Source organism: Cetorhinus maximus, chromosome 5, assembly GCF_964194155.1.
Source record: "Cetorhinus maximus chromosome 5, sCetMax3.hap1.1, whole genome shotgun sequence".
In the NCBI taxonomy this organism is placed as follows: Eukaryota; Metazoa; Chordata; class Chondrichthyes; order Lamniformes; family Cetorhinidae; genus Cetorhinus; species Cetorhinus maximus.
Genome location: NC_135883.1, coordinates 121386178 through 121404412, shown reverse-complemented (window position 1 = coordinate 121404412; position 18235 = coordinate 121386178). Strand labels below are relative to the sequence as shown.

The 18235-nt window shown below is 41.9% G+C and overlaps 1 protein-coding gene across 3 annotated transcripts in view; it reads left to right on the top strand.

Moving 5' to 3' along the window:
* Nucleotides 1-18235, top strand: part of ankrd6b (ankyrin repeat domain 6b) — a 219020-nt gene that overhangs the window by 192688 nt on the left and 8097 nt on the right. For all 3 annotated transcript variants that reach the window (XM_078542411.1, XM_078542408.1, XM_078542410.1), the window contains 5 exons: nucleotides 357-461; nucleotides 2333-2467; nucleotides 3856-4038; nucleotides 7610-7762; nucleotides 17863-17976. In XM_078542411.1, the coding sequence (XP_078398537.1) occupies nucleotides 357-461; nucleotides 2333-2467; nucleotides 3856-4038; nucleotides 7610-7762; nucleotides 17863-17976 (690 nt within the window). The remainder of the gene's footprint in view (nucleotides 1-356; nucleotides 462-2332; nucleotides 2468-3855; nucleotides 4039-7609; nucleotides 7763-17862; nucleotides 17977-18235) is intronic.

Here is an 18235-nt window from a genome sequence, read left to right as displayed (position 1 = left end):
AGTGTCAAGAGCGGGGATTACATATGGAAGGTAGTTAGCCAGGGTTGAATAGTGGAGATAAATAAATATTCTGTCACTTTGCTTAGTTATTTTTTAGAGCTAGGGAGTATTTATGTTGAACATTCCTTCAAACAGATTGAGAGAGTGGACTAGAATCCATTTTGAAGTAATTAATTGCTTATAAAGCACTTCATCTGATATAAATATATAAATGCACATTTGTTCTTTGCAACTGTTAGGTCACAACTGTTTTGGTAGGGAAGCAGGTGTATTTCAAATGGATATGGGATAAACCATTGTTAGGGTTTTAACTTTGTATTGATGTCTTTAGATAAGTTTTTTTTTAATATTACCAGGTTCTCAGTTTCTGCCGTGGGAGAAGCCTGAGGAAGAAGAGGGAAAAACTCAAGGAAGAACGAAGGGCCCAATCTGTACCTCGTGATGAATTGATCCAGAGTAAGGTAAATAAATGTAATCATTTAAAATTTTCGATCTGATAGACAGAGTTTTTGGATATGGCTATTTGAAAAGTATATTGATTAAAATGTTTCAGTCCCCTGATCTGTGTCAAGTTAGCTGATCTAAATGGGATAGCTGTGGGGGAGGTGGGGGTGTCTATGATTGGCCTCAGCTGAAAAGGAGCAAATCGGTCAGTGTTCCCACCTTATTACTACTTAGTGATTCTTTCTGGAATGCTGAAGTTAGTGTAGGATTTGAACTGTGATGTTCCTACTGGGAAGTAGGCTCCTGGAACTCACTGACGGACGTGCGTGAAGAGTGGCAATTGTGGCAGTTGGAATAGTGGAACTTTAGCCCAGTACTTTCAGAAGGGGAGGGTACAAAATTAGGGAGGGGGTGGGAGAGGAAAAATAAGTATCAAATCAGTGTTGACAGTTAGCAGACAGTTGTGCTGATCATTGAAATCTGACTCTGGGGTGCTTGATTGGTTAAAGTTTTAATCTGGAATATCAAAGTGCAGTAATTGAGGAGACCTTAAGTTTGGCTTTGACCTTAATTAAATTTTGATAATGATTGAATTTTTGACAGGGCATTTCCCTGTAAACAAACCTACATGTTCATCTCAAACAAGTGTTTGAAAAGCTGTTGTACACTATTGTACTAATCATTATCATTAGCTGTGGAAAAGCATTATAACTGGATCAGTTTCCAAGCTTGGAAACTCTTAGATTATTGTTGTGAAAATTCTCTAAGTGAGGATTCAGGTTAAAGAGAAAGGGCTGTTGTGGCCCCACAATAAAGACAGATTTATACCTTGGGATATATGGGTTATTTATTCCCTGAAACCCGGAGCATTCTAATTTCATTCTCTTCTAGATGCACTGGAAGGGGACTTCATAAATTGTAGCAATTTTGTTGTCAGCTTGTAATAGGAGTTAACCAATCTTGGCTGTAGAATTGACCCCCAACGTATGGATTATTTCATCACAAAATAATTTAATGAAATTATCACATCACACATTGTGGCATCTGTAAATACTTCACTAAAAATTTATGTTGCGTTTAATAGCATGGCAGTGCATTATGTCCATCAACATTAACATAGTGAGATATTGCTTGTGTTGTGCTAGGTCGTTTGTTCAATTTAATAATACTTAGCTCTATGTCTATCTCCTGCTAACTCACTCCTAACTCTCCTAATGTATCTCCTGCAGCAACTTCTACTCCTGCCTCCGTATGGCCACCTTAGGATTGGCGGCAGGCTGGGAGCCCTGGCGGGCTTAAGAAAAAGCATGTAACCTCATCCATGGGCAGGATAAGGTTTCATGAGGGTTTTTAAATATTTAATAAAGGTTTCAGTGAAAGTGATGGACATGTCCCTAATCATGTGACAGTGTCACATGAGGGGACATATCAGGGAAATCTTGCTATCATTTGCTTAACATTTTTTAATTTGGAGCCAATCTCCCTGAGGCTCAGGGAGATCAGTGCACTCTTTCGCACACATGCACTTGGCTGAGGGAAACCCCCCCCCCCCCCCCCCCCCCCCCGCACAGGGAGCGCATAGCACTTCCTGGCGGACGTCACGCTGGGTGGGCCTTAATTGGCCGCCCACATAAAATGGCTGCATGCCCCCGATTGGGGGTTGCGGATCCAATCGGAGGTGCGCCTGCCCGTGCCCGCTCCTGCACTTTCCCCCCCAAATTTTTCCCATGATCTTTAGAGGGACGTATTTATCCCTCCTCCCCTCCCCAAAGAAAAGGTGCCTATTGAATTTCCTCTATCTATCTATAGTCAATTAAATCTTTCATCAGATACTAAAACGTGGAGATGGCAATGACCTGGTCACTTACTCTTTTCTGGTACTTAACAGGGAAGTGTCTCAGTAGATGATGCCCACAGCAGTGAGCAAGGACATCAGAAGAAAAAAAATGGAGATGATTTAACCAGAGTAGCTACACCAGAACAGAAGAAAAAGCGGGACAGGAAGAAAAAGCAGAGGGAAAAGGTAATTTTAGCTTTTTTAAATAAGTATCATTAAGAACAAACTAAGGTAAATTAAGCAAATAGAGTCCAACAAACTGTTGCAATAGTAACTGAATTACCTAAATACTGTATTAGTAATGGGGCTGGTAAATCCTTCATCAACTAATGTTGAGAGCCATTGCTTCTTAAGAAAAAGTTACTTTGAAGGTCACATTTCCAGCAGATACAATCAGCCAGTCTGCATCAGCCAATATCAAACATTCAAAAAGGTTACTGGATAATATCAGCACTCTGAAAACAATATCCATCCCTTCCAAGCAAGCAACAATTAAAAAATCTTGGCATTACTACTCTTTTTTCAATTGCAGTCTAATTTACACATGGCATATTTTGATGAAGTGATTACTGCAAAGGATCCTGTACAGTTTTTGAAGAACGGAGAAATTCAGTATCCTGACTAACATTTATGTTTCAGCCAGTATCACTAAAACAAAATATCTGATCAGTTATCTTGTTGTTTGTGGGACTTTATGGTGCGCAATTGGCTTCTGCATTTCTCTCCATTACAAAAGGGACTACACTTCAGAAGTGTTTAATTAACTGTGAAGAGCTTTGGTTAATCTTTAAATCATAAAAATGCAAAGTTATATACAAGCTACCTTTTTATTTGCAATAATAAGTAAAAATGTGGGAGGCAACTCCATTCAGCTGGTTCAGCCTCCCATGACAGATGTAGGAGGCGAGTGATTATGCTACTGAAATAACAACCCAGAGACTGAGTTCAAATCTCACCAATGCAAGGTGTGACGTTGAATTGAGTGAATCTGGTAATATGTGGGCCAACACTGGACTATAACTCAATTGTCATAAAGAACCCAACTGGCTCACTGATATCCTTCAGAAAAGAGCATCATCCATCCTGCATATGACTACATATGACTGCAGTCCCATGCTATTTGGCTGATTCTTGATGCTTCAGGCCAATCAGGGATGGGCAGTAAATGCTGCTTTCCCATTGTCCCTCATGTCCTAAGAGCAAAAGTTTAAAAAAAGAAACCAATGTTTTCCCCATCGCTGCATCCCATTGCCTCTTGAGTGGCTCCATAGTTATTTTTTTCTTATCCACTAGCCTATGCGGAAGCATATTACAGGTATTAATCACTCTTGTACTTCTTCACACATGGGGCTGTGCTTGTCTATTCCTAGTGTGTACTTGTGTTCTTTTGTCCTTTCAAAGTTTACATATAGTGGAACATCAGAGTGTAGCAGAATTCCACGGACAAGTGAGTTGTACTAGTTTAAAACAATGAGTAAAGAGTTTTAGTACTTAAATAATGTGTTGTTCCTTGGTTTTGATTTGAGCATGAAGCTATTTTATACAAAGTTACTAAACTTATTACTTTTCCACAGAGTTCTGCTCTTTCGGACCCTCCTCCATTGACAGACCAGCAACCTCAACAAGACAATGCACAAGTCAAGAAAAGGAGAAGCAAACATTGCTGCTGTTCCCCACAGCAAACTGTTCTTCCTCATAATTTCCGTGCTTACCAGCTGTACACATTATACAGAAACAAGGATGGCAAAGTCATGCAGGTAAATGCGCAATGATACACTGCTTGATTGTTTTCCATTTTATCATACAAACAATTTGGAATATATTTCAGGGAGTGCTGACTACAGTGCACTAATATAATTGATAGAGCGAGATAATATCACAAATTCATAGACCTAAACAGTTTAGCTCAATCATCCCAACTTCAAGATTAGACTCTGTTCTTGAAAGCACTCCCTGCTATCAATTATAGTTTTTATATTATCTACCATTTTACTTTAAGATGACCTTCCATTCAGTTTAATTTTTTTGTGCCCACAATACAAAGAAGTGTTCTGTGGATCCAAGAGGTGAAATTTCCTCCTTAGCATATTAATTAATTGTAGGAACTAATATGGGCATTAGTGCTTATGGCATATTTGGGCATAAATTGCACCAGATTTTTTTCCTACTAAATTTAGTGGTAGGAAAAACTTGTGCCTTTTGTACCCAAATTCAGAATAAACAGTTATCCCTTGCCTAGCTTTTATGCTTAGGCATTGGGGAGGAAAATTCATTAACATAAGATTCAAATAAGAGAGTTTAGCTTGTGACAACTTTACGTAAAATTTCCCAATATTCAACTGCTTGTTAAATATGATTACTAGCATACCTCCCATTTAAAATGTTAATTTGGTCCATGTCATGCTAATCTAGTCTAGTGAATTGAACCCTGTCCAGCTCAATTGAATCTGATTTTCCTCTCCCTCTGATGCCTATTGACCAACATCCAATTATGATCACATATTTTTCTTCCCTTCAGTAAAACTGATCAGTGCCAGTGCATTAAACTCAAAGGGCGGTATCGCCCCAGATTTACACTAAGTGCTATAGCGGGCGGGAAAAAGAATGTTTTTCCCACTGGCCGCACTGGCGGCTTTTCATACCATATCGTCCCGATCCCACCTCATTAATCATGCATTCCCAGGAAACACAGCGTTTCGCTGGTGGGCAGCCTCCGATTCACCCACCACAGCGTTGCTTCGCTGCTTCCTCACGCAGGGTACCACGTTTAAAGTGCAACCCCGCACACACCTCTCAGTGCTTCCAGCCCAGGGTTGCTGCACAGAAGACGTGGCCCTGAAAGGCAAGAAGACCTCCAATTCATTGTCGCACCCCTGGGATGCCTTCTGGACACTGTTGGAGCCCTCCGCGATGTCCTCTACCTCCACTCTGGCTGCAGATGGCCCATCAGTGTCAACACTCCGGCCTGGGAGGTGGTGGTCAGTCCCAATGTTGCACAGGAAAGGTTCGCCATCCAGCTCAGAAAGAGGATGAATCACCTCATCTGTGCCGCCAGGGTAAGACAACCATCTCATCACTAAACTCTCACACTCAGAAGGCCATCACACATTAACTGGCATCTCACTCACTACCAGCTCAAGGGACATCGCCACTTACTCTCTCTCTCACACACCCTCGTATCTCCATGTGGCGTCATCTCCTCAGCCCTCACCCTCTTGAGGTCACTTGCTCAGGTCAACATGTGCCTCTACACATACCCTGGGATAACCCCCTTCCCCAGTAATGCCCTAACCCAGCAGCGTCTTCCCTTGCCTGAGGCCATTTATCCCCCTTCCCCAAGCAAGCCCTAGCCCTGCCACTGTTGAAAAGCCACCCCCACCTCACAGCTGGTCTCATAAAGGGACACCTGCCCATGAGCGCCCTAAAAGTGATGTGGTGCTGCCTGCGAAGCCTGGTGCTGATGACCCCAAGCACTGCCCAAAGCAAACAAGAGAAACAAGCCTCAAAGTCTTGGGCAAAGTGCAGCTTACCAAGTGCACGTCCCTTATGTTCAGTTGTGAAACACATCGGCGTGCAATCATGCTGACGTGCTTGATGATCCAGCTTGGGGGTTGATTCTGGCGAGCGGGGTTTATAATGATATGCAGATGTATTACAGTGAAGTTTCTAACGTGCAGTGGCAGGAAACGTGGCGCGCCATTGTTGGGCACAGCGGACGATTGCAAACTGGTTTCACAACGTTGTGTAACCAATTTTTGACCTCCCGCCATATTGTCTGCTGATGCCCACCTTAATGCCTGACGCCAATGGGCAGGGAAAATTCCACCCAAAGTATGATCTGCACAGTCCAGAATCATGTGCACTTGGAGCTCTTCCAGCTTTTCTAATAATAGATTAGTAATTCAGGGTGGTGTTGAATTTATGTTAGTCTCTTGTTTTTTTAAAAATATAATCTTTTCCTGATGGTTTATCGCTTCTTAAGATGATATATTCCAAAAGTGATGGAAATTCCTCTGTCCATGGAGCTCTCTCCTTCATATCCGAGGTTGATCAATTAGAGTATCAGCCCGGGTTTCAGTGTAGCACACCATTGATCCTAGCTGGACATGTCCCTTACTTTCCAATTGAATTTTGGACCTCGCTGGTGAACTTCAGATTACTTGATGTTTACTTAATTGTCTTTGGCAAGATGCTGGCCTCGCAATAGAGGACAACTGCCAGGTTGGGGAAGGCATGTAACCCCTGCACTCAGGTGCTCAGCTGCGAGAAGGATATTGCCAGCCAAGGAGGCTGAGACCTGAGATCTATGTGCCTGCTGATGAGATATACCCGAGTGTAGATGTGTAGTCAATGACTTCCTATGTCTATAGCTAAAGTTGTGGGAAAGTGTATAACCACTTTAAATTTTTGAAGACATGTTATTTTGACTTTTTGGCATCTGTGAATGCTGCATACATTTGCTTCAATCAGCTACCCAACAAAAAATCCTCTCCTGTAGAAGGAGAGAGAATAGGAGTGTCTACAGCTTAGAGAGCTGGCAGGAGAAGGGAAGATGCAAAAACTGGGAGTGAGGTAACATGAGGTACAGTCTGCTTTTCCAATAGTTCTTTGTTGATAATGAACTAGAAATGTTGCAGGAAAAGCTGACTTGTACCTTGCTTACCTGTCCTGCTCTTGTCAGCTGTCTTAACTGCAGACTCTGCCACTGCCTCTCATTCCTGCCAGTTTTCTCACTGCTTCTGATTATCCCATTGCTGCTGCTCCCACAACCTTGGGGGATTGTAGTGCCCTCACGGAGGTTGATGAGGTGGTTGCCTGTCTAACTGCAGGCTTGTTGACTGTTCTTCCTGGGGAGGGAGATGCATGGGGTTCCTGGGGAAGGAGTTATGTAGGGTGATGGTGATGGAAGATGGGAACGGAGTCAGGCCTTTGTGACCTAACATTATGATGATTACCCTAGTTCACTAACAAAATGAGAAAGCAATGGGGAACAATAGCTCAAAAGGAAGATGTTCAAGCCTTGCGCCTTTTATGAATCACCTGGGAGCTTGGGGAGCCTGTAGTTCTCCGTTACTATCTCCATGGCAACACCTCAGCCAGAGTCAACTTGCCAACCAATCAGCACCCTTTTCTCCTGTGGTATAAATTGTTGTGATTGTTTGAAATTTGGCATTCTTGGGTTTGCCCTGCTGGGTACGAGATGAAAAGCTTCAGGAACATGTCTCTCTTTTCAGCAATATTCAAAGAAATGCTTCTGCTTAAGTTTAGCTTAATTGGTCATTAAAATCCGTCTTTCAGCAAATGACCTTTTGTAATTTTGTTGTTCAGGCCCCCATAAATGGTTGTCGTTGTGAGCCACTGATCAATAAATTGGAGAACCGTCTCGAAGCTACAAAGGAAGAAATTAAAGCTGAACTTGAGACTGTACAAGGGAAATTAAATACAAAACTAGGAGAACTGGAAGGAAGAAATAAACATGAGGTAAAAGAGGAACATTTTACTTCCACATTGACCATAAGACCAAGATGAGAATTTTCTCCCCATCAGGGGGTTTGTGCGGGGGCAGGTGCGCAGTTGATTGGCGCCCCCGATCGGCTGGGTGCTGCCATTTTATGTGGGCGGGCCAATGTCACATGAACTGGGACATGTCCATTGATAATAAAAATTTTTCCAACACTTTAAAAATGTTCACGAAACCTCATCCCGCCCATGGATGAGGTTCCATGAAAAATGCGAAGGCTGCCTGGGCTCTTCACCTGCCTGCCCACCTTAAGGTTTGACGGGCAGCTCAGATCAATGATTTAATTGATTATTAAATGGCCTTAATAGGCTTTTGACAGTTCAGCGGGCGCACAGCCCTGAAAATCTGAATGATGTGCAGTGACGTACGCCTGACATCACCCCGCGTCATTTTACGCCTCGGCGAGCGGGGGCTGGGCCCGCTCGCTGAGCCGAAGATTCTACCTCATAAGACATAGGAGCAGAAGTAGGCAATTCGGCCCATCGAGTCTGCTCCACCATTCAATGAGGTCATGGCTGATCTGATAATCCTCAACTCCACTTTCCTGCCTTTACCCCATAACCCTTGATTCCCTTACTGATTAAAAATCTGCCTGTCTCAGCCTTGGATATACTTAATGACCCAGCCTCTACAGCTCTCTGTGGTAAAGAATTCCACAGATTGACTACCCTCTGAGAGAAGAAATTCCTCCTCATCTCTGTTTTAAATGGGCACCCCCTTACTCTGAGATTATGCCCTCTGGTCCTAGGCTCTCCCACAAGGGGAAATAACCTCTCGACATCTACCCTGTCAAGCCCCCTAAGAACCTGATATGTGTCAATAAGGTCGCCTTTCATTCTGCTAAACTCCAATGAGTACAAGCCCAACCTACTCAACCTCTCCTCATAAGAAAATTCCTCCATACCCGGAATCAACCTAGTGAACCTTCTCTGGACTGCCTCCAATGCTAGTATATCTTTCCTTAGATAAAGCGACCAAAATTGTTTATAGTATTCTAGGTGTGGTCTAACTAGTGCCTTGTCTAGTTTTAGAAAGACTGCCCTATTTTTATACTCCATTCCTTTTGAAATAAAGGCCAACATTCCATTTGCCTTCCCTATTACCTGTTGAATTTGTATGTTAGCTTTTTGGGGTTCGTGCTTAAGGAATCTCAAATCCCTCTGTGCTGCAGCTTTCTACAGTCTTTCTCCATTTAAATAATATTCAGCTCTTCCATTCTTTCTGCCAAAATGCATAACCTCACATTTTCCCACATTATAGTCCATCTGCCAAGTCTTTTCCCACTCACTTAACCTGTCTGTATCCCTCTGTAGACTCCTTGCGTCATCCTCACCACTTGCCTTCCCACCAATTTTTGTGTCATCCACAAACTTGGCGATAGTACATTCACTTCCCTCATCTAAGTCATTAATGTATATTGTAAATAATTGTGGCCCCAGCACTGATCCCTGTGGCACTCCACTAGTTACAGGTTGCCATCCCGAAAATGCCATCCCAACTCTCATCTATCAATTAGCCAATCCTCTATCCATGCTAATATACTACCTCCAACACCAGGGGCTCTTATCTTATTGAGTAGCCTTATGTGCAGTACCTTATTGAACGCCTTTTGGAAATCCAAATATATTACATCTACTGATTCCCGTTTATCTATCCTGCTTGTTACCACCTCAAAGAATTCTAATAAATTTGTTGGGCATGATTTCCTCTTCATGAAGCCATGCTGACTCTACTTGATTAGATTATGTATCTCTAAATGCTCTGCTATTACATCCTGTATAATAGACTCCAACATTTTCCCAATGACAGATGTTAAACTAACTGGCCTATTGTTACCTATTTTTTGTCTCCCTTTTTGAATAAGGGTGTTACATTGGCCATTCTCCAATCCTCTGGGACTTTTCCAGAATCTAAGGATTCTTGGAAGATTACTACCCATCAGGTCCAGGGGACCTATCAGCCTTTAGCCCTATTAGTTTCCCTAGTACTTTTTCTCTAGTGGCAGTTATTGTATTTATTTCCTCCCCACCTTTTGCCCCTTGATTATTTAGTATTTTTGGAATGCTATTCGTGTCTTCTACCATGAAGACTGAAGCAAAGTATTTATTCAACTCCTCTGCCATTTCCTGGTTCCCCATTATTATTTCCTCAGCCTCATTCTCTAAGGGGCCTATGTTCACTCTAGCCTCTCTCTTTTTATAAATTTAAAGAAGCTCTTATTGTCCATTTTGATATTACTTGCTAGTTTACCCTCAAAGTTTATTTTCTCCCTCTTTTTTTTTATTGGTCATCTTTTGTTGGTTTTAAAACTTTCCCAGTCCTCTGGCTTACCACTAATCTTTGCCACATTGTTTGTTTTTTCTTTCAATTTGATACTCCTTGGTTAACCATGGTTGGTTTATCCCCTTCCTAGAATCCTTCTTCATGACTGGGATGTATCTTTGTTGAGAGTCATGAACTATTTTCTTAAATGCCTGCCATTGTTTATCAACTGTCTTTTCTGCTAAACTCCTTTCCCAGTCCACTCCAGCCAACTCTGCCCTCATTCCATTGTCATTACCCTTATTTAAGTTTAGCACAGTTGTTTCTGATCCAAGTTTCTCATTCTCAAACTGAATGCTAAATTGTACAATATTAATGCTAAATTGTACAATATTATGGACACTGTCCCCTAGGGGATTCTTTACTCTGAGATCATTTATTAAACCTGCCTCATTACACATTACCAGATCCAAAAGAGCCTGATCTCTGGTTGGATTCACAACATATTGTTCTAAGAAACTGTCCCAAATGCACTCATTCCATCTCATACCAACAAAGCTACCCCACCACCCTTTCCTTCCCATCTGTCTTTTTGAAAAGTTACATACCCCTGAATATTTAGTTCCCAGCTTTGATCTCCTTGTAACCATGTCTCCGTAATGGCTATAAGATCATACCCATTAACCTGTATTTATGCCATTAATTCATTTATTTTGTTCCGAATACTATGTACATTTAAGTAAAGGGCCATTAATTTGCCTTTTTACCATTTTTTCCATTTTTGACCCTATTTGCTGCTTTTTTTTAATGTTTGTATACTCTGTCCCTTCCTGTCACACTCTGGATATCGTTACCTAACTAGCTGCCCTTCAAGGCTGCCATGCCCTTTTGCTTTGTAAGCCTACATATCCCCTTTCCAGAACCACATTATCCAAAGATTTTTTTTAACCTGCTAACTCAAAGTATTTTCATTACTTTTTAATTGGATAATTTAAATAGTAATGTTTGAACCTAACTCAAAGAGGGTCAAGGGCCTGGTACTCTGTGACTCATTAACCGTACAATTTACCGCAGCTTCAAAATTAACTCTTGCTTAGACTCCAAGGATGAAAACAAAGAGGTATCTGGCATTTATGATTGTGCCAGTGAATATACTACTGCCTGTGATTATTTTCTACAGAAAGTTACATATATGTAGTGTAGGATTTTTTAAAATAAAAGTGAAAAAGATTGAGGTGCAATGTGAATCCACTCGGTTCAGAGGAAATCAGATTGTGGAATTGTCTCTTTGAATTGGGGTGTTCAGCACTGTTTTCCTAGTTGTATTTGCCTCACGATGTAACTTTCCCTTCAACAGCAGAATCCCAGGAATCCCTGGGTGCACTTTCTGGAGTATTAGCTCATGACTAAAGTACAGATTATGATCATTAATGGAATATTTGTCCTTGTAGAATATTCAGTAATTAAACGAAGCCTCTGCACCACATTTCCCTAACGCACTGAGAACAGCTAACACTGTGTCGTGTAATAGTGCTTCACAGTAAGTGGTGTTAATAAGCCAAATCACCTGGTAATCAGTTACAGCTAAATACAGTTCTAGTTATGGTCTAATTAAGATTGAACATCATATAATTAGCAGTTAGTGTATTTGCAAATGCACTGACGATATCCAGCTGTACCTCACCATTTCCACCCTAGTTTCTAGTTTGTCCGGCTTGAAGTTACAAATGAAGCAATCATTCTTGGAGCTCAACATCAGTAAAACTGATGCTGTCTTGCCAGGAACTCCACGAACTGCCCTCCGCCCCACGTTAATCTACGAGATTGCAATCTTGGTGAGCTTCAAATCCTATATCCAATCCATCAGTGAGACTACATATTTGGCTTCAAAATATTGCCAATTTGCCACAACCTTGCTATTCTGCTTTAGTCTGTCTTCAAACAGAAAAGCATCTAATGAAGTTTTGTTATGTTAAGGACACGTGAGTCCAAGCTGTTTGTTCAAGTGTCTGACTGCACACCTACTGCTATCTAAACTGTAATGACTTGACATACCAGACCGGTTTCTACTTAAAACAGATAACTTTATTACAGAGAGTTTTTCAGAAGCTGCATGCTTGAACCAGGTTCTCAACTAGAAAACCACGCCCCTCGGATTACCCGCGCTTAGGGTTCATTAGTTGGAGTCTCCGAGAACAATCATCTGACCCCTGATAGGCAGTAGGAAAGACTATACCTTCAGTTACTTCATTTCCTCCCCCTTTAGTTTTTTTCCACTTCCTGTTTACAGAGAATATTTGAATAACCCACAACATATACTTATATACAAGTTAGGTGATTAAAGATTAAGTCTCTGAGGTGGTTTCCTTATTCGGTTAGAGCGGCGTAGCTCTACCACTTTAGGATCTTCCACAGGATCGACAAGATCAGGAACTGCAGCATCAGGTACATCATTAGAAAGTGGCAGTTCAGGGTGAGGCAACTCTACAGAGACATTGGGCATGTCTATTCTAAGTCGATCGGTCACCTCCGGGATTAATGGTTTGATGTTAATCACAGGCAGAATAGCTGGTGGTAGGAATGGCTCCCTATTCCGTTTTTTATTATTCACAGCATGTTGGTTTCACTGGCTGGGCCAGTATTTATTGCCCATCCCTCGTTGCCCTTGAGAAGATGGTGGTGAGCTGCCTTCTTGAACTGCTGCAATTCATGTGGTGTAGTTACACCCACAGTGCTGTTAGGAAGGGAGTTCCAGGATTTTGACCCAAGATGATCCACATGTTTTTGAATAATTTGGTCTTCCACTTCCACTTAGAAGGACAAGGGACCAGTTTCTGAGACAATTGTGCCAGGAACTCAACAAGGTCCACTTCCAAAATTCCACACGAAAACTGGATCTCCTACAGTAAATCTTTGAGTTTTGCTATGAATATCGTGATTTAATTTTTGATTCCTCTGATTCCTCTCTACCTTCCCCTCCAAGTTTGGAAACACCAGACTTAACCTTGTATATAGGTGGCGTTTCATCAATTATTCGGACAGCGTTGAACCCGTAGTTGAATGAGGCATCGTATGATAATTGAGAAGAAAGTGGGAAAGTCGAGTTTCTAGAGTACTTTTGGATAACCACTTTGTTCCAGATTTGAAAGTTTGCACTGCTCTTTCAGCTAAACCATTTAATGAGGGATGATATGGTGCTGTTTTAATATGTCTGATTCCATTTAAACTCATGAATCTCTGAAACTCTGTACTGTTAAAGACTGTACCGTTATCCAAAATGATGACTTCTGGTGGGCCATGTATACTAAAACATTGATACAGCTTTTCAGTAGTTACACACAATATCGGTGATCTAACTTCAAACACATCCATCCATTTAGGATGCGCATCTACAATCAATAAAAACATGGTACCTAAGAATGGTCCTACATAATCAATATGTAGTCTAACCCAGGGTCAACCAGGCCACTCCCACGGATGCAGTGGAGCTGAAACAGGCAACTTCTGTTGTTGCTGACACTGGAGACAGTGCTTGACCATGCTTTCAATGTCACGGTCAATGCCTGGCCACCAGACATAGCTTCGTGCAAGCATCTTCATCTTTGAAACGTCTGGACGTACACTGTGAAGCTCTGTCAAGAGTGGTTCTCTTCCTTGCAAAGGGATGACAACTCTTGATCCCCACAACAAGATTCCATCTTGACAACTTAACTCTGATTTTTGGGCATGGAATGGTTTCATCTCTTCAGACACTGGTGAGTTCAACCACCCATGCAATATAAGGGCTCGGACTTCTGACAAAACTGGGTCTCTGTTCATCCAATTCCTAATTTGCTTCGCACACATAGATGAAGAATCCAAGAAATTCATTACACGCACAACTTCTTGTGGCACTGGAGCAAGTACAATGCTATCTGGTAATGGGAGATAACTGAGTGCATCCGCATTTGCAATATGCAAGCCAGGATGGTGCATAAAGGTATACTCATACACAGATAATATCAAAGCCCAGCATTGAATTCTTGCTGAGGCTTTTGGCGGAATGGCTTTATCCTCACTGAATAAGCCCATTAATGGTTTATGGTCCGACATGATGGTAAAATGTTGTCCATGCAGATACTGGTGGAATTTATTCATTCTAAACGTTGCTAGTAAACCTTCCTTTTCTAGTTGGAAATACCCTTCTCAGTTGCAGAGAAGGTTCTGGAGAATTGGCCTTTCTGATCCATCTTACATCTTATGTGATAACACAGCTCCCACACCATAAGGAGATGCATCACAGGTTAATAATTCTTTCAGTGGGTTCTAATGTACCAGTAAACATGATGAGTGCAATAGCTTAACTTTCACAAAGGCTTCTTCTTATTGCGAGTTCCATGACCAACAATGATTCTTTTTTAACGACAAGTGTAATGTTGCTAACACTGTTGACAAGTTTGGCAAGAAGCAGCTATAATAATTGATCATGCCCAGAAAAGACTGGAGTTCAGTTACACTGGATGGAAAGGGCGCCCTTTTTATTGCCCTAACTTTCTCTTCTACCGGATACAAACCCATGGCATCCACCTGGTGACCCAGATAAATAACATCTGGCGCTTGGAATGTGCATTTATCTTTCTTTAATCACGCACTGGCTTCCAAGAATCTTCTTAACACTTCTTCCAGGTTGGCCAACCTTTCAGCTTCAGTTGACCCTGTGATCAAAACATCTCCTAGGTATACGACCACTCAGGGAAGTCCTTGCAAAAGACTCTCCATTGTCCTTTGGAAGATTGCACATGCAAACGATACTCAAAAGGGTAGGTGTGCACATTAGTACAGACCTTTGTGCGTATTGATGGTTACATACCCTCTAGACATGCTATTCAGTTCTAACTGTTGGCATGTGTGGCTCATGTCCAGTTTTGTATAGGATTTGCCTCCAGCTAGCTTTGCATATAAGTCTAACCTTGGGATAGGATATTTATCCAGTTTGGCTGCCTTGCTCATGGTCAATTTATAGTCCCTACAAATGTGTATAGTTTGGTCTGGTTTTACCACTGGGACTATGGCCGCTGGCCATTTTGAAAATTGGACTGGCTGGATTATGCCTAGATTTTCTAAGCAGCGCAATTCTGCATCCACCTTCCCCTTTTAAGGCATAAAGCACAGGTCTGGCCTTAAAGAAACTGGGTGTGGCCTGAGAATCCACATATATTTTTGCTTGCAAGCTTTTTGACTTTCCTAATTCGTCACAAAACACACTGTCGTATTTCCTTAGCAGTTCAGGAACTCCTCCGGTTCTCAAGTGAAATATTTCTGACCGGTTGAGCTTAATTTTTTTGTAACCAGTCTCAGCCCAGGAGACCAGGTCCTTCACCTGTCACTATGATCACTGGAAGCTGGGCGGTCTGTTGCCGATAGGACACAGGTACTGTGGCAATGCTCTTTACCTGTGTGGATGCTCCAATGTATGTCTTCAATAGAACCATTGTTCGTTCCAGATTCAGTGGCTGGGTACCTTCATTTAGGTATTTAAATGTGTGCTGTCCCACCGCTGTGGTTGAGGCTCCTGTATCTACCTCCATTATTAGTGGCTTCCCGCTCACTTTGATTGTGACAGTGATAGGTTCAGTTTTTACTGCTGTGACATTGTACAGGGAATAGATGTCGGTATTGGCAGCTTCAGGTTCTGTTATATTATTCACTTCAATCATTTTGGTCTACTAGCTTATGAGCTGTTTCAGTTTCACCCTGCATTGCTTTATTACGTGACCTTTCTTATGGCAGTAATGGCATTCTGCCTCCTTGAATCTGCAGGTGTCTGGCACATGGCTACCCCCACACCTATAACAGATTAACCTTGGAGTTTCTGCTGAAATGCTTCCACTGGGCCTTTTCATTTTTCCAGCAGCATAGATTGTCTCTCACTTCACTGCTGTCTCTCTGGTTTTCGCGCCACACCCTGTGGTAGGCTCCCGCCCCATGTTAAGAACAGCGCCATGTTCCATGTTTTGTAAAGCCTGTGAGTCTCTTGCAGCACTTTCCATGGCTCATGCTATTTCCAGGGTGCACCTCAAATCGATGTTGACTTCTGCGAGTAAACAGCGCTGAATGGTGTCGTCATGAACTACACAAACTAATCAGTCCCGCAACATATTGAGTGGGTCTGAGGTCACAGTGTTCAGTCAACTGCTTCAACATCACGAGATAGGTTGCGATGGACTCTCGTGGGGCACTTACTCTGGAGTTAAACTTAAGCCTCTGCATTATTTCGGATGGCTTTGGCTGCTAATGTGTCTTCACGAGGTCTACTAATTTGTTAAAGGACTTAAAATTGGGCACATTCAGGGCCGTCAGGCTGCGGATGAGATTGTATGTCTTGCTACCACATACACTCAAAAGGATTGCTTTCTGCTTCTCCATGGTAATTTTGTTCGCCATGAAATAGAAACCAAGGCGCTCTTCATACAGGCTCCAGTCTCCCATAGACACATCATAAGGATTGATTCCGCCAAAGAGTGGCATGACTGGTGAGTATACTTTTTTTTTAAGATCTGATCTGCTCACATTCACAAGGTGAGGTGCAGCTTCGGAGCTATTTTACCCTTGTCGCCAAATGTAATGACTTGACATACCAGACAGGTTTCTATGAGAAACAGATAACTTTATTACAGAGAGCTTTTCAGAAGCTACGTGCTTGAACCAGGTCCTCGACTAGAAAACTACACCCTCTCCCCCCCCCCCCCCCCCCCCGACCCCCCACAGATTACCTGCGCTTATGGTTCATTGGTCGGAGTTTCCAACAACAATCACATGACCCCTGATAGGCTGTAGGAAAGACTATACCTTCCATTACTACATAAATGTACCAGGGTAAAGCAGTTTCTTTTCACCAGATCAGGATGGGGCTAAAGTAGAATTCACACTTTTCAAATATGGACTTAACCATCAATGGAATGACACCAACTTGATGACCATGGTATATGGCTGTTCTGGTTACTTTTCCTCCCTATGATGAAGAAAGCCTCTCTTTAATTGCTTTACATTTTTCTTGACAGAGGATTTCCTAGTCCGAATACAGGTTTAGTTTGTGTTTCATAACCAATGTTTTTTAACTGGCATGGCTGGGGAAGCAGTTATAGTTCGATGTTAAGGTTAACAACCCATTCAACAGCTGTCATGTAAAAAAGCACCAATCAATCTTAAGGGATTGCGCAAACACATTGTGGGCTCATTTATTAATTCTAGGCACATGTGAACAGATATACACAGAAAGAGAGCTTGAGGACCTCAGAGCTTCAGAGCTGTGTCTGCTGCGTCTTGCTCCAGGCCGAAGTGAAACTGAGGATCACATGACATACTTCCCTTAAAGTGATGGCTTGCTGCTATACCTTAAGGGCATGTTACAACAGTATGGCTGGGGAAGCAATTATAGTTCGATGTTGAGATTAATAATTCATTCAATGGTTTCATCTGCTGCAGTGTGAATAGCTATGATGCCACCAGATATGGATCTCTCAGGGCAACAGTTGAATTCATGGGTGATGGTCAGACTTGTATGGCCACAATCACAATTTGAGCTGTTTCTCATGTTCCACTTAACCAATTAAATAATGGTACCGTCTCCTTCTAATCTGACATGTCTCTCTAGTAGCATTCAATGAATGTTATCACATTCTGAATACATAAATGAATCATGTGTCAGCTCTGTCTTGGTTGATAGCACTTTCATCTCTGAGTCAGAATTAGTATTGTGTGAATTCTGTACAATTGCAGGAGCTTTACTCTGTACAAATGTTTTACTTTTCAAACTCAGATCAGAGTCTTAGATAAGCTGACATCTGAGCGGATCTCCGCAGAACGGACAGAATGCCTACATCGTATTGATCAGCGCGCTGTACTAGAGAGACTAGAAGGAGACAAACGCCAGGTAAAACCACATCTTCTGATAACAACAAGAAAAACGGGGTTATTTGAGCTTGCATTATTCACTGAGAATCCTGGGAAATCCCTACATTGGGCCTTTTTTGTTAATTAACGGAGCTAACTTAAATATATATTAGACTGTATTAGAGTTTTCATTAGATGTGACATGATAATGCTTTTATTGAAGTATATTTTTTGTTATTTTTTATGTCTGCTTGTGATATGCCCTGGTAAAATGAGGTTGAGGTGACTTGATGGGAAAC